This window comes from Vespula pensylvanica, chromosome 18 (genome assembly GCF_014466175.1).
Source record: "Vespula pensylvanica isolate Volc-1 chromosome 18, ASM1446617v1, whole genome shotgun sequence".
NCBI lineage: Eukaryota > Metazoa > Arthropoda > Insecta > Hymenoptera > Vespidae > Vespula > Vespula pensylvanica.
Window position 1 is genome coordinate 3089269 of NC_057702.1, and position 15399 is coordinate 3104667.

Here is a 15399-nt window from a genome sequence, read left to right on the forward strand (position 1 = left end):
AAAGATACAAAAAAATAACGATAATAGAGAACAAAATTAATTAAAAGAGAGAGAGAGAGAGAGAGAGAGAGAGAGACAGAGAGAAAGAGAGAGAGAGAGAGAGAGAGAATATAGGAAGAAAGAAAAGAAAGAAAATGTTTTATATCTCGTGAGATAGATCAATCGATTCTAGTAGATCTCTTTTTATCTTCTCTTTTTTTTTTTTCTTTTTTATTTCCAATAACTAACTTCACGATTGATATTGACACAAGTGAATGATTCGTATAAGATATATAGAAGACGAACCTGTGGAGTTCCTGAGGGACCAGTGCAAAGAGCGTCTCGTTAGCCGAAGACTGTCCAGACGTATCCCTGCTGGTTAAATTGATCACATGAATCTGCAGCCAGAGAAATGTCGCCAGAAATACGAGGACGAGTGTCCTCTGTAGAGTACCGCGACCTGACCTCGCCGCACCAACAGTTGTGACCCCTGTGTGTCGCAATGTCAAATCTTTTGATTATCTTCTACTTTAAAATCATATTAAAATTTATCTCTCATTCTCTCTCTTTCTCTCTTTTCCTTTCTTTTCTCTTTTTTTATCATTATCATTTCATGTATTAACAAACATGTATGTACGTACGTACGTACGTACGTACGCCATGTTTCTTCTTTTTTTTTTTTTTTTTTTTTGTCGCGTAAAATTGCATATTTCTCGTGCGGATTATTTTTTTAAAAAACGTCCAATCGTACAGACATAGATGGAAGAAACAAAAAGAAAGAAAGAACCAACAAAAAAATGAAGAGACGTAGAATAATAAAACGACGCAACAAAGCATGATACTGCGTGTAAGTACATAGGCAACTTAGACGGGATGCGTCTATGTACTCCTCGACCTAGAATTTTTTTTACAACGTAATAACGAGGGAAATGCAATAAAATTGCTTGTAGAAACCAAATGATTTTATTTACACTCGACGACGATAATGAAAGAGATAGAGAAAAAGAGATAGACATATATATATATATATATATATATATATATATATATATAAAGTGTCCAAAAAGGATAGGACCAAATTAAAACTACGTATTACTGAAATCAAACAGATGAAAAAAGTTTATATAAATTTATTCCCAAAGATGCTTTCTTCGAAAGATATATGCTTTTAAAGATATTTATGATTTATAATGGCTATCGTGAAAAATGTTTGAATTAATGCTCGTCGAACTTTTCTCTCTCTCTCTATTTTTTTTCTTCTTTTCGTATTATAATTTTCTTTTTCTTTTTATGTATACGTTAATTATATTCTCAATAACAGCTATCGTTTACAGAAGATGAATTTTTGAAATGTATTAAATATGCATTTACTATTATTTCCAACACGATTGAAATATTTGAAAGAGTTCGGCAATTATTCATTCGACGAATGGAAGCATGTATTTTTGGAGAGAGAGAGAGAGAGAGAGAGCAATTTTCGAGTATTTTTTATAACTGTTATAATAAATTATAAATTTAAAGATATTTGTATAATTATTATAGATATTTATATGCTTTTCGATGAAGTATTTTCGAAGATAAATTCATACGAATTTTTTTATCCGTTTGATCTCAGTAATACGTAGTATAAATTTGGTCTCAATCTTTTCGGACACCCTGTATATATATATATATATATATATATATATATATATATATATATATATATAGAGAGAGAGAGAGAGAGAGAGAGAAGGTAATGTACGAATATTTCAAAGTTTTGAAAATTATTATGAAACAACCTAGAGAACAAGTAGGTTAACGAGATACTTATCTATAAAAACGAAAGTGTCCAAAACGACGAATAATCTAATCCTAAATATATCAGTGTAAATATACTAAGCCTTGTACAAAGAAGAACAAATCAAGGACACAACGATGTAACAATGATTTATACGTGTATCTGTGATTACGTAGACGCACATATACATATATATGTATGTATAGATACATTTAAAACGTGCACTCTTTGTAAACAAAACACACATGTATACACACTTATCTATGATTCAACAATAACGTTAAAATTCTCGAATAATATCTTTCGTTAGGATATTATTTTATGTTGCTTTTAATAATTTTATTAAAGAAATTGACGTTATCATTGTTATTAAAAACGTCGAGGTAAATTATTGTTAGAATAATGTTCTCGTAATTACGCTATTGTAGATAAATGTAATAATAATGTACGTACGTATGTACGTGCTTCTGATCTTTGATAAAATAGAATGAGTTTAAATAATTTCCATAATGTAACCCAGACACAGATATACATATATTTTACACGCATCCACGTATACTTAGTATACATACGAATATCCTTTCCATATTATTGTTTTGTATAATACAACAACTATGGATATTGAAACGTATCCGTATCTATCCATTTGTCTTTTTAAAAGAAGATACGTTATCACATTGAATATATCTCTTGAAAGTATCTAGACAAATAAAAATCTGTCTAGATAATAATTTTAATAAATTATTTAATAAGTTTCGTATTATTCTGACAACTTGACACACATTATATATACATACATACACATACGTACAAACACATACATACATATATTGTAAATAACACATGCAAACGAAGAAATTTAATATGATCCAGTAAAAGCTTGATCGTTTGGACGTTGATCGACGACATCTTTCTTTTTTTTTTTTTTTTTTTTTTTTAATAATTCATTATCATAAAATCACATCTCCAAAGATTTAAAAAGATAAATGTCAAGGAGCAACGTCCTGGTTTCGTTTTTTCGTTTATTTATTTATTTATTTATTTCTTTTTTTTTTTTTACCGATACGATCAGATCAGATTAGATTAGATTAGATTAGATTAGATTTGATTCAATTTGATTCGATTTGATTCGATTTTAATCAACTTATTCACGTACCGTCATACATTCGTGAAACCCCTCGTTAGTTTCTAGTGAATTTATCGGGTGAAGGAAGTACACTCGATTAACGAGTAGTTTCCACGGAAAGAACAACGGCATGGCTCGAAGTATCAGCATATGTATACATATATATATATATATATACACATATAGTTATAGACGACGAAGGATCGATAGTCTTTCACGGCATTCCGTATGCGGTAAAACGAATGAACACGGTCATTGTATATATTGACTAGACGTTTCAAAATGATATATATATATATATATATATATATATATCATATAAATATGTATATATATATATATCTTATTACATATATATACATATTTATTTATTATATATATTTATTTATTTGTTTATTGATTTCGTATCTACATTATACATATTATATACACACATATATAATAAATAAATATATATAATAAATTTATGTAATAATAATAAATATATATATATATATATACAAATATTTTATTACATATACATTTATTTATTGATTGATTTCGTATGTGTATTATATATACATATAATACGTACATACCTACATACATACATATATATGTATGTATGTATATGGAAGTGAATTTTTACAAATTTCCATTGACACGAAATTACATATTTTTGTTACTATACGACATCGAACAAAAATATTTATATTATTCCCTTTACCTCCCGATCTTTTTCCGCGCTTTATCGTGTTAGCGTATTTCTGCTTAGAATAATCGTATGGTTTTCCTAAAAAATGAAAAAAAAAGGAATTAAAAAAGTTGAGGAAAATTCCTTACGAAATTTTCGTCGTTTATTTTATCGAAGAAATAAAAAAAAAAAATATATATATATATATATATATATATAAAGAAAAATTATCAGATGGATCGACTTACGTATATTCCTCGCTTATATTTATATTAATCTCGTTTAGAATTTTTCGTTGGTTCGTTTTGTGAAGTAGTTTGCTTTTATATAAACTGTTATTCTACTCCTCCGAACGTATTTACGTATCGTCGACGGATAAGAGAGGAAACGATATCACGAGAGATTCTACGAACACAGCCCACTTTTATTGTTAGATATCAGTCTATGCGTATACGTATGTATATACGTACATATACAGGTTGATTATAAATTAAGGGCCAATTGAATATTTTCTTTCGTAATAGAACGATAGAAAAGAAAAAGAAAAGAAATATTTATAATCGAAAAACATTTTTTTTAAGAGTACGAAATAAAAATTCCGATGATTCTCTTGATTTTGATATTGAATTTTTTCTTATGGAACATCCTGTAGATTCTTTTCTTTTTCTTTCTTTCTTTCTTTCTTTTGATATTTCAATAAAATTATTTCGAAAACGTACTTTTATGTGCAAAGTGTTTTAATTATACGAAATAAAAACGGTCGAGTTTTCGATTTAATGATATTTAAATTTAATGATATTTAATCTCTGTTTTTTGTGGAAGACCCTGTAGATTTTTCTTTTCTTTTTTTTTTAATTAACTAGATATTACAATCAATTATCTTCGAAAATATTATTAGACGAGTATAGGCCCGAGGTTGATAATTAATGAAATATTAACGTAATATGCTACGTTGATAGAAAACGTAATACTAATTTTAATGAAATTAAAATTTTTTAAAACTACAAGCAAAAATTATAAACGTTTTTAATTGAATAACATTTGAAATATATATGCAAATGTGTACGAGAAAATATTTTTAGGAAATTTCATATACAAGAAAATAATGAATGCTTCGTATATTTATCGAATTCAATAATTTATCACTTTCTTTTTCTCTTTTATTATTTTCTTTTTGTTATTATAATTTAATCAAAAAATTTTTATTTTCAAATATTATATATATATATATATAAAAATTAAAAGTTGTATTTTAATTTTTCATGACCTCTTAAAATTATTACATTCAAATCTATACTTGTTTAATAATTTTTCTTTACTAAATGATTGATTAAAATATCTGAATGATTAAAAAACGATCGAAAATCTACGTTATTGATTAATCATTAATAAAGAATTAATTATTAATAATTATTAATGAAATATTAAACTTTCGTTTGGAAATTTGAAAGTCGACGAAATTTTATTTCGTACTATACGAATATTTATTAAACGAATTTTAATTTCGAAATCATTGAAACCTTCTTAATCTTTACTTTTTATTTTTCTTCTCTTTTTTTTTTTTTATTATTCCTAACAAATTGAAAGATTTGATTATCTTGTAATTTATAATCAACCTATATGTAGTTATATGATTAAGTGGTATGAGGTATCGAGAATCATTCGTTGATCGTTGGTAAACTTTAAACTCGATATCGAAGTAACGGTTCAAGATTATCCCATGCTTGTTATCGATTATCATAACAAGATATATATGAAAGTACACGAACGTTCGACGATACATTGAAATTCTAGGAAAGATTTTTTGCTCGAACGTCCAACGTTTTTATCATCGAATAATGAACACACGATACGATGAATAATTACATTTGTCATAACATGCAAACTCATATATACATAAATACGCTTGTATTTGTCTATTTTTATATAGATTATGTATTGTATAGGTATTTCCGGGATATGTGATAATAAGAAAAAGAAAAGGAAAAAAAAAAAAAGTAAAACTACATTATCTATCTTATCGTAATATACAAACTGATAAGACTTAAATTAAATTTTTGACCAAATGATTATATATATTATATATATTATATATTATATATATATATATATACATATAATCATCTGATCAATAAGAAAAGAGACAAAATAAAAAGATGGCGAAATAAAAAAATAAGAAGAGACAAAAAGAAATATATATATATATTTTTTGTCTTTCTTCTTTTCATTTTAGAAAGCACATATGTAAGTGTCTATATTTCTCTTCAACGATTTCGTGCGAATTTTAAATAGCTATAGCGTTGTTGTTATGCTCGAGGTATTATTATCTTGCGTAAAAGCATCCAGATATCGTGTAAGCCTTTATTTCTCGTTTCTTTACGATTCACGTCTACGTACTTACCTACACACGAACACACACACACACAACATATGTGCGTAATATATATATATATATATATATATATATATATATATATTTATTTATTATATGTAAGATTTATTTATTATATTTAGAATTTATTATTTTCTTTTTCTTGTTTTATTATCTTTTTTGTTATTATAATTTAATCTTACAATTTTTATTTTCAATTAATTAATATATTAATAATATACTTATATATATATATATATATTTATTATATGCAAGATATATTTATTATATTTAGAATTTATTACTTTCTTTTTCTTGTTTTATTATCTTTTTTTCTTATCATAATTTAATCTTAAAATTTTTATTTTCGATTAATTAACATATTAATAATATAGTTTACATAACGGAAATTAAATTTATATATATATATATATATATATATATATATATATAAAATAAAAAAAAAAATAGAAAAAAGAAGAAAACAAGAACAACAACAATAAAATATATCAGATAATTTCTAATTATTTTTCAGTCGCTTATCATAAATATGGCCGCACTTAAAGTTCGTTCGCAGTTTTGTCTTTTTTATTTTTATGTTTCATCTACTTTCCTTCTCTCTCTCTCTCTCTCTCTCTTTCTGTTTCCACGCAACGAATACATTACGAAGATGCATTGCGTGCAACAATTCGCGATGCGTGCCATAGTTCGTTACGCGTACGTGGATATCTTGATTCTAAGTGATTTTGTTACCTTGGGAAAAGGGAATCTTGCCGCTGTGAAATTCAATTAAAATGAGCCACAACGATCACGAAGGAAGAAGCTTTTTCGCATATCCGAGTTGTTATCGTCGTCTTCGTCGTCGACGTTTTGTTCATTTAAAATTTATTTCTATATTCTTCAGGAAAGTTGTCCCTCTTTTATTCAAGCGATGGCGTACCCGTGACCCGAGGTACACTATATGCCCCGCTACGGGAAGTTACAATGGAATTTTCGAAAAGTTTTTTTATTAAAAAAAAAAGAAGGAAAAAAATAATATCGAGATATTCAATCTTTTGAAAAGAGGCTGAAGAAAAAAAAAAGAAAAGTATGTTAGAATTATCCGTCAGATTAACAATAGATTATTGTTATTCATCTAGACTTTATTTCTAATAGAATCTTCAAATGTTCGTTGTCAAATTTTATTGTCTACTTTATCGAACGTCGTTTAAACAATTTTAATAACGAAAAACGAAAGCAGCAAATTTCGCGAAAAGTTTTCAACGAAATCGCACCGCTCAATATCGATTTTATGCGATATCTCTTTTTTTTCTTTTTTTTTGTTTCTTTTAATACAGATTTTCAAGATTTTAAAGAATTAAATACGTAGTTCTAATTTTTTTCAATTACTCCCTTAAAATGTTTGATCTTCGCTTTATTACTCGCGAGGGAAGTTTAAATGAATTTTCAAAGTTTTTTTTCTTTTAAACTAAAGTTTTGTGTCTTATTAAAAAAGAAAAGGAAACAAAAGCTATCCTCAAGTTATCTAGCGGATTAATAATAGAACATTTCTATTTATCTACATTTCCTTTCTAATTGAATCTCAAAAGGTCCGTCAGAAAATTTAATTGTCTACCTATCGCAAAAATCTATATCTATATATATATATATATATAAAAAAAAAAGAGAGAAGAATTATCGTATTAACAAAAAACAAAAAAGAAAAAAAAAAAAAAAGAGAGAAAGAAAAAAAAATGCCAGAAATTTCTAACGAAATTTCAAATAAAATTACATTATTTATCTTTCATCGACCTGTCTCTTTGTTTTTGTTTCTTTCTTTTATTTTTTTAACTACCATGGATTCAACGAAAGAAGCGAAACATTATTTTTCATTTATTTTTATTTTTTTAAATCAATCGATTGGAATTATCGAGGCACGAATGAGGTATACAAATATCTTTTTTTCATGTTTTTTTTTTTTTCTTTTCTTTTTTTTTCCTTATTTGCTTTCGAGGTAACGTCGAAGAAGTAGAAAAAGAAAAAAAAAAAAAGAAAAGAAAAGAAAGGAGAAGAAAAGAAAAGAAAAGAAAAGAAAGGAGAAGAAAAGAAAAGAATAAAAAAAGGACAAAAAGGTTATGCCATCGTTATCCTATTCGATCGAAACGTTCCATCATAATATTATCGATAAAAACCAGGAGAGACATTATTCCGTGATGTGTTTGCATCGATGCACATACACACACGTACACATAACACATACACATATACATCTATAATGCGATCTAAATCCGTTTTAGTTGTAACGACGAAGACTTACGTCGTCGTTGTCGTAGCTGTCTACGTTTAAAGCTTCTTTTCGTGTCGCGTCGCTCAGAAAATAAATAAGACTCACCTCTCATCGTGTCATCCTTAGGTAAATGTTCTGAAACAAGAGATATATTAAATTTAAATTAAATGATTTTACATTGTCTTCTGTCTTGTATAAAACGCGAAACTACGAGATCAAATTTTGTAGGATATCGATCGAAGGACACCCTATATATCTGAGATATTAAAAAAAAAAAAAAAAAAAAAAAGAAAAAAAGATAGAAAGAAAAAGAAAAAGAAAAAAATATATTCTTATTAAGATAATTGTCGTTTTATTGTTTCGAACGTGTTAATTCTTTGTTCATTTTTTTTCTATTTCTTTTTCTTATATCCTCTTCATTTGAATATTTTGAATCGTATTCTTACGTAGGATTATTAGCGACGAAATTATACTATTCGACTTGCTTTAAATGATGTAATTATTTCTTTTTTTTTTTTCTTTTACAGATTACTTAAATTCTCCTTTAAGATGGATCTTGCGTTTAGATTTCTATATGAATTTTTTTTTTTTTTTAAAGTAGAAATTCTATTAGGATTACATTATTCGTTTTCTCATATTGTTCGATATTAAATATATATTTTATTAAATGTAATATTAAATATATATTTGAATAATTTAATATCCTCTCTCCGTCTCTTCTCTCATTAACAAAACATTTTTCGTTAAAGATAAATAAAAAAAAAAAAAAAATCCATGTTGGAATACCACCCTTGGAATTCGATTAACGAGTAAATGCAAAATTTTTCTCTATTTGTCGGTTACACTCGACATTTTATTTATTTTTTTCTTGTTCTTTCTTTTTTTTTTTTTTAATACAGTCATATATATATATATATATATATATATATATATATATACAGTGAAAGAAGAGTAGGAGGTTAACGCGTTGCGCGTTAAATTCCATCGGGCGATATCTTTAATTCATGTACCCCTTTTCTTGGCAACATATCAAAACCTCGACACTGATCTGAGTCGGCGAGTACATATGTACCTACCAAACTGTCCGAACGCGATCTCGTTTCATCTCGAATTCCAAGAGGAAACAACGTTAATATCTCGTACAAGAGTTTGCATTTAATTAATAACAAAACGATCTTCAAACGATCAAGTTACAATACATAATACATTTTTACGAGTTACATTTAAGAATTAAAAATTTGGAAAATTATAAATTACAAATTACGAATCACAAATAAAAATATTTACGAGTTACGTATGATCGTTCGTTCTTACCTTAAGGAAGGAGAAATGCCAACTGGATGATCCTCCATTTTGGAAGAATCTATAAAAGAAAAGAAAACAAATATATACATACGTACGTTCGTACATACATACATACATACATATATATATATATATATATATATATATATATATATATACATAAATATATATTTAAAAGAACCGGACAATAAACTAGAAGGTTTTTATCTTTTCTTTTCTTTTTTTTTTTTTTACAAAACGGGCTTAAAAAATCTCTCTCTTTGATTCTGATTAGCAACGGATCTCGTTAACGAGGCAGGACGCCGTTCGTTTGCCGTTGGTACCAACCACGAGGAAGAAAATATCTTCTTCTCGGCGTTAATTGGCAAGAGAAGATTATCGTACCGAGGTACCGGGTCAGCAGCTTCCGATTCGAGTCCGGAATTAACGCCGGCCGACGAATAATTAGCGCATGGCCTGCTGATTCGCATAATTAATTAAAGGACCTTAGGTAGGAGTAGGTAGGAAAGGGGACTAAGGGGGATGATGGTGTAGTAGTAGGGTGTAGCGTTAGATAAGTAAGATCTCTCAAGGTTAAACACGATAAAGTTTATTACTAGTTTAAAACGTGAGAAACTAAACGAGAAGAAAAAAAAAGAAAAGAAAAGAAGTAGAAGAAATGATCTCAGATCGTTTGAGATGGTTTCTTCGATGATTATATTATTATTATTATTATTATTATTATTATTATTATTATTATTATTATTATTATTATTATTGTTATATCTCTTCTCTTTCATTTATTTATTATTTATTTCACGACGAAAAATACTATCGATAATCTTCCTACGTTCGCTCGATTTTTTTCTTCCTATTATTATTATTTTTTTATTCATTTCTCACAACGAAAAATAAACTATCGACATTCTTTCTACCTTGGTTCGTTCGTTCGTTCGCTCTTTTTTCTTCTTATTATTATGACCCTTTGTATTTATATTCTACTTTTATTTGTTTCTCGCAACGAAAAATTTTTCCATAACGTCGCCGTAATATTTTTCTAACGTCGCCATTTTTTCTATGTTCGTTCGTTCGATCGTATTCCTTTTTATTTTGTTTCCTATCTTCTTTTCTCTCTTTTCAATTTTATTTATTTATTTATTTATTTATTTATTTATTTATTTATTTATTTATTTCTCGCAAAGGAAAAATATTGTCGACATCCTTCCTCTCTTAATTCGTTCGTTCGTAATCTTTTTTTTTTCCTTCTCATTATTATTACTTCCTTTAATTTTCATTTTACTTTTATTTATTCTTCATAACGAAAAATCGATATCCTCTTTTCTTTTGTTAGTTCGTTCGTTCGTTCGTTCGTTTCTTTTGCTTCTGTTTTTTTTTTTCTTTGATAAAAATCGAAATTCGTGGAAAGGCACGTTCGGTTTGATCAATGAATACGATTAAACGCCCAATAAAATCTCTTTATCTCTCTCTCTCTCTCTCTCTCTCTCTCTCTCTTTCTCTACGGCCAAACCCTACCACCCCTTGTTCCCCACCCCTCCCCTTGTTCCCTATATACACAGCAATTGACTTTAACGATCGAATTATAATGTAGCGCGAGTAGAGTCAGACGCAACATCGTCCTTGTCCCATATTTGGACATCTCGCTTAATAGTACGATTATTAAGTATCTACCTACCTACATACTTATTTAGTTAGTTACTTACTTACTTACTTACTACCTACTAAGAGATTTAATGACGATCTTTATGATTTCTTAAATGACTTAAGTAGCTGAATGATTATGCGGAGAGAGAGAGAGAGAGAGAGGGAGAGAGAGAGAGAGAGAGAAGAAGAAGAAGAGGAGGGAAAACAGTATTAACATTTTTACCGAATATGAACGAAACCGTCTCGCGTAGGAATAAATTTTCATTTTGTAAATGAAGTATTGAAAAAGTGATAAAGTGGAGAAAAATTGATATTGTTTGTAGTCGAAAAAACGTTCGAATATTTTCGATTGTCGTTTTATATTTCGAAGAGATCTTTAATATTATCTAGAAAAGAAATAAAATTAAATAAATTGTAATTAGGTTATAATGAAGTTATCAAATTAGTTATAATTCATTTTAATTAAGTTTCCTTTTCTTTATGATGTAGGATTCATTGTTGTATTTTAATTTTTTTCGAACGCTCGATTACGTTATTGAAGGTTGTAAATATACACAATAGGTAGACACAAGTGTATATGCATATCCATATATATATATATATATATTTATATGTGTTTGTATGTATATATATATATATGTATATATGCATGGTGAATAAGACTTTTCCATGTCCACGTAACGTTCATCTAACGCGCTTACGTATTACCTACATCTATAACACACATAGACAATTATAATCAACTCGTCTATAATACCAAAGTCGTTCTTTATTTCTTTATCTATTCAAGAAATTCATTGTACGTATGCACTCGCTTTAGTTAGACATTGTGTCGACTTATCAGTAGTCTACACTTTGATCTTTAACAACGTTACGTACTAACGTAACGTACGTAACGTACGTAAGTAATCTACTCAAGTAAGTACGTAAGCAAGTAAGTAAATTATTTACTTACGTACTCGCTAGACAAGCTAGAACTATCGTCTAATTTTTACGTGAATTTTTATCTTCTTCATTTTTTCAAATTCAACTAACTGTTCTATAATGCAACGTCCAATTTGGTAATGTGCAATCTAAAATTAGAGTCACTAACGTGATATTAACCGAATACATTGCTGGCTCCATTTTACTCGGTGGTTTGCAAGCCGTTAAAATAATAGTCAACCGAACGTTTATAATTATCTTTTTAACGATATTAGAAATTGTTCGTGGATTATAATAAATCTGATAAATGGAGATTTCTTGAAGTAACGGAGATTTCTTTTTGAGTATAAAAAATAGATATAGTAAAGGTCGAATATCATTTTCCGCGTAATTGCTTTTCGTTCGAGGAAACTTTTCCAAGAACCTTTCTTCCACAGTCCTTTCAAGCGAATTGAATTAAAAATTAAAATTAATAAAATCAATATCTCCGTTAACGATTCTATTATACCAAATGTAATTCCAACTATTATTCCTTATTATATGTACATTTATTATCATATATTTATTATTATAACTATATATTATTATAAGAATGATATTATAAAAATTCTTATTGTTACATATTTATTATAATAACAATAATAATTTTTATTATAAAAAGAAATATAAATAAATAAATAAATAAATAAATATATATATATATATAGTTATATAACGGATTAGTTTTCATTTACTTTCCCTTTTTTACAATCCCAAATATCTACGTTGTCGTTTAAAATGAGTTTGGAAGGAGGAAAGCAAGATAAAGAGAAAATAATCGGACAGAAAAGAGATGAAAAAAAATTGAGATTAAAAAATAATTAAATAAATAAACGTAAAAAAAAAGAAAAAGAAAGAAATTTTCGACCACGTAGAGCAGATTCGATACTTTGCAATCGAAATTTTGTCGCTCCGTAGGATTGGGCATTCCTTTGGGAGATAGCTGACTCTACGAAAAGATGCCAATGTCTATTACGGTCCTTCTACCGGTTCCTTTTTCAAGAACTCGAGAAAAAAAGAAAGAGAGAAGAAGAGAGTGGGAGAAAGAAAAAGAGAGACACTCGATCGAGCGGCTGACACGTTCTCTCGCATGTATTTACGGAGAGGAAGATGTTCCTCGATTAGGCCTATTGTACATAACGGATAAGCGGCCATACTGGATGTTCCGTGACTTAAAGATAACGGTACGAGACAATGTACATTTTGTACCATACTTACTTACGTATGACCGAGTATATTACGTTTTACATATCTATAGATATGTATATATATATATATTTATTATTATGGTTATAATAATATATATGTATATATTATGTGTGTATGTGTGTGTATGTATGTATAATGTATAGAATATATATATATATATTTTTGTATTTATTATTATGATTATAATAATAAATATGTAATAACAAACTTAAAGTAATAGTTATATATATATATTTTTTTTTTATATTATTATATATAATTAGATTTATGATTATGATTATAATAATAAACATATAATAATAAACAAAATAATAGTTTTATATATATATATATTTTTTTATATTATTATATGTAATTAGATTTATTATTATGATTATAATAATAACCAATTATTAATAAACCTAAATTAATAGATTTATCAATGTGTATTTTAATTTTATTAATTTTACTCTTTATTTAATATACGTATATATATATATATTTACTTTTCTTTTTGTTTTCTTTTCTTCTTTTTTTAAATCAAAATAGTAACTGATCATTATTAAATTTCTGTTTGAATATATAAGATGTACGTATTATTAACGTAAAGAACGGCTATGTAAATTTGTACTTAATGCGTATATGTACCTTATCTATCAAACGTAGATACGTCATCCTCGAAAATGTAACATTACGATGGGGTACGATCGATTTTTTAATCGTTCGATAAGATACATCATCCATTTAGAAATAGCATTACCAGGATGTCTCGATATACACGTTATTCGAAATCATGAAATATGCATTGCAGGAGAACAGTTCTACGTGCGTGACAAATACATACACGTACGTACACATATATATACACATTTTATATCTGAATACATACACACACACATACACATATATATATATATATGTACATATAAATATCAAAATGAGTAGGCAAATCGTTCTGTTAAATTGTGTAGAAGGTCAAGATCCCACACATATGCACATATATGTACTCACACATATAACCAACATATAAAAGGATAGAACAAGGTTAATTAGCAAATCGACTGACTCTCTTACGAGACTGATAAACCGTTCGTTCAACGTTTATTCGTTCGTTCATACAATCGATCGATCGATAATATCTTTATTTCCTTCCTATCACTTGCTCGATCGATCTTAATACTAAGAAGATTTAAAAAAAAAAAAAAAGAAACAATTTACTCATTCCGATGCAACATCGATCGATCTCACTATATCTAAATACTTATATATTTTTAGATACATACACATATATAAGACGAACATACCTGATTAATACGATTTAAGATATTTCAAATATCGAAAATATATATGTATATATATATATATATATATATATATATATATATATAGCTGATGAATATAGCTCTATAATACGATCCAAAGATATTTCAAATATAGAAATAAGAGAGAAGATATATAAGACAACTTTCAAGTAATAAAACTCGATCGTTCGATCAATCGATCATATAAAAAAACATCGTCGAGTCTCGTCGTTACGATACGAAGATATCACTTTTATGTTACTATGCATGATAGTCAATACCAATCGACCTCGACGTTCGATAACTGTACTACTATTTTCTTGCTATTTTCAAGAGAATAGAAACATCTCGTCGTCGTCTTAGTACACGATTTGTCCCATTGGTTAACTTCCTATTATACATATCGTGTCCGAGTATCGCGAAAGTGGAACGAAACGATTCGATAGAGAGCGTATATAAAAGTGGCTGCTATTATCTAATCTTATATATATATATATATATATATATATATATATATATATACACACACACACACAAGGTTTGTAACTTTCGATGATAATTTACGATCAATGAAATGTATCATTTCATAAAAAAAATGAGAAAGAGAAGTAGAGAGAGAGAGAGAGAGAGAGAGAGAGAGAGAGAGAGAGAGAGGAATCATTATCATCATTACGAAAAACAAGAACAAAAAAAGTAATAATAATAATTCGATCGGATTAGACAAGTTGTTACCTATCTTTTTATATTTGTTTTTCTTTCTTCAATTTTTTTCTTTTCTTTTCTTTTCTCTTTTTTCATTGGAAGTT

At 27.4% G+C, this 15399-nt stretch overlaps 1 protein-coding gene across 6 annotated transcripts in view; it reads right to left on the minus strand.

The window, feature by feature from the left end:
* LOC122635554 (alpha-1,6-mannosyl-glycoprotein 2-beta-N-acetylglucosaminyltransferase) overlaps positions 1-15399 on the minus strand; it is a 37150-nt gene that overhangs the window by 6216 nt on the left and 15535 nt on the right. For 4 of the 6 annotated variants that reach the window (XM_043825888.1, XM_043825893.1, XM_043825892.1 and 1 more), the window contains exons 2-5: positions 9510-9558; positions 8301-8330; positions 3592-3657; positions 286-469 (exon numbers count right to left, since the gene is read on the minus strand). In XM_043825888.1, the coding sequence (XP_043681823.1) occupies positions 286-469; positions 3592-3657; positions 8301-8307 (257 nt within the window). In that variant the 5' untranslated portion in view covers positions 8308-8330; positions 9510-9558. The remainder of the gene's footprint in view (positions 1-285; positions 470-3591; positions 3658-8300; positions 8331-9509; positions 9559-15399) is intronic. The other 2 variants (XM_043825891.1, XM_043825890.1) reach the window with 1 other exon arrangement.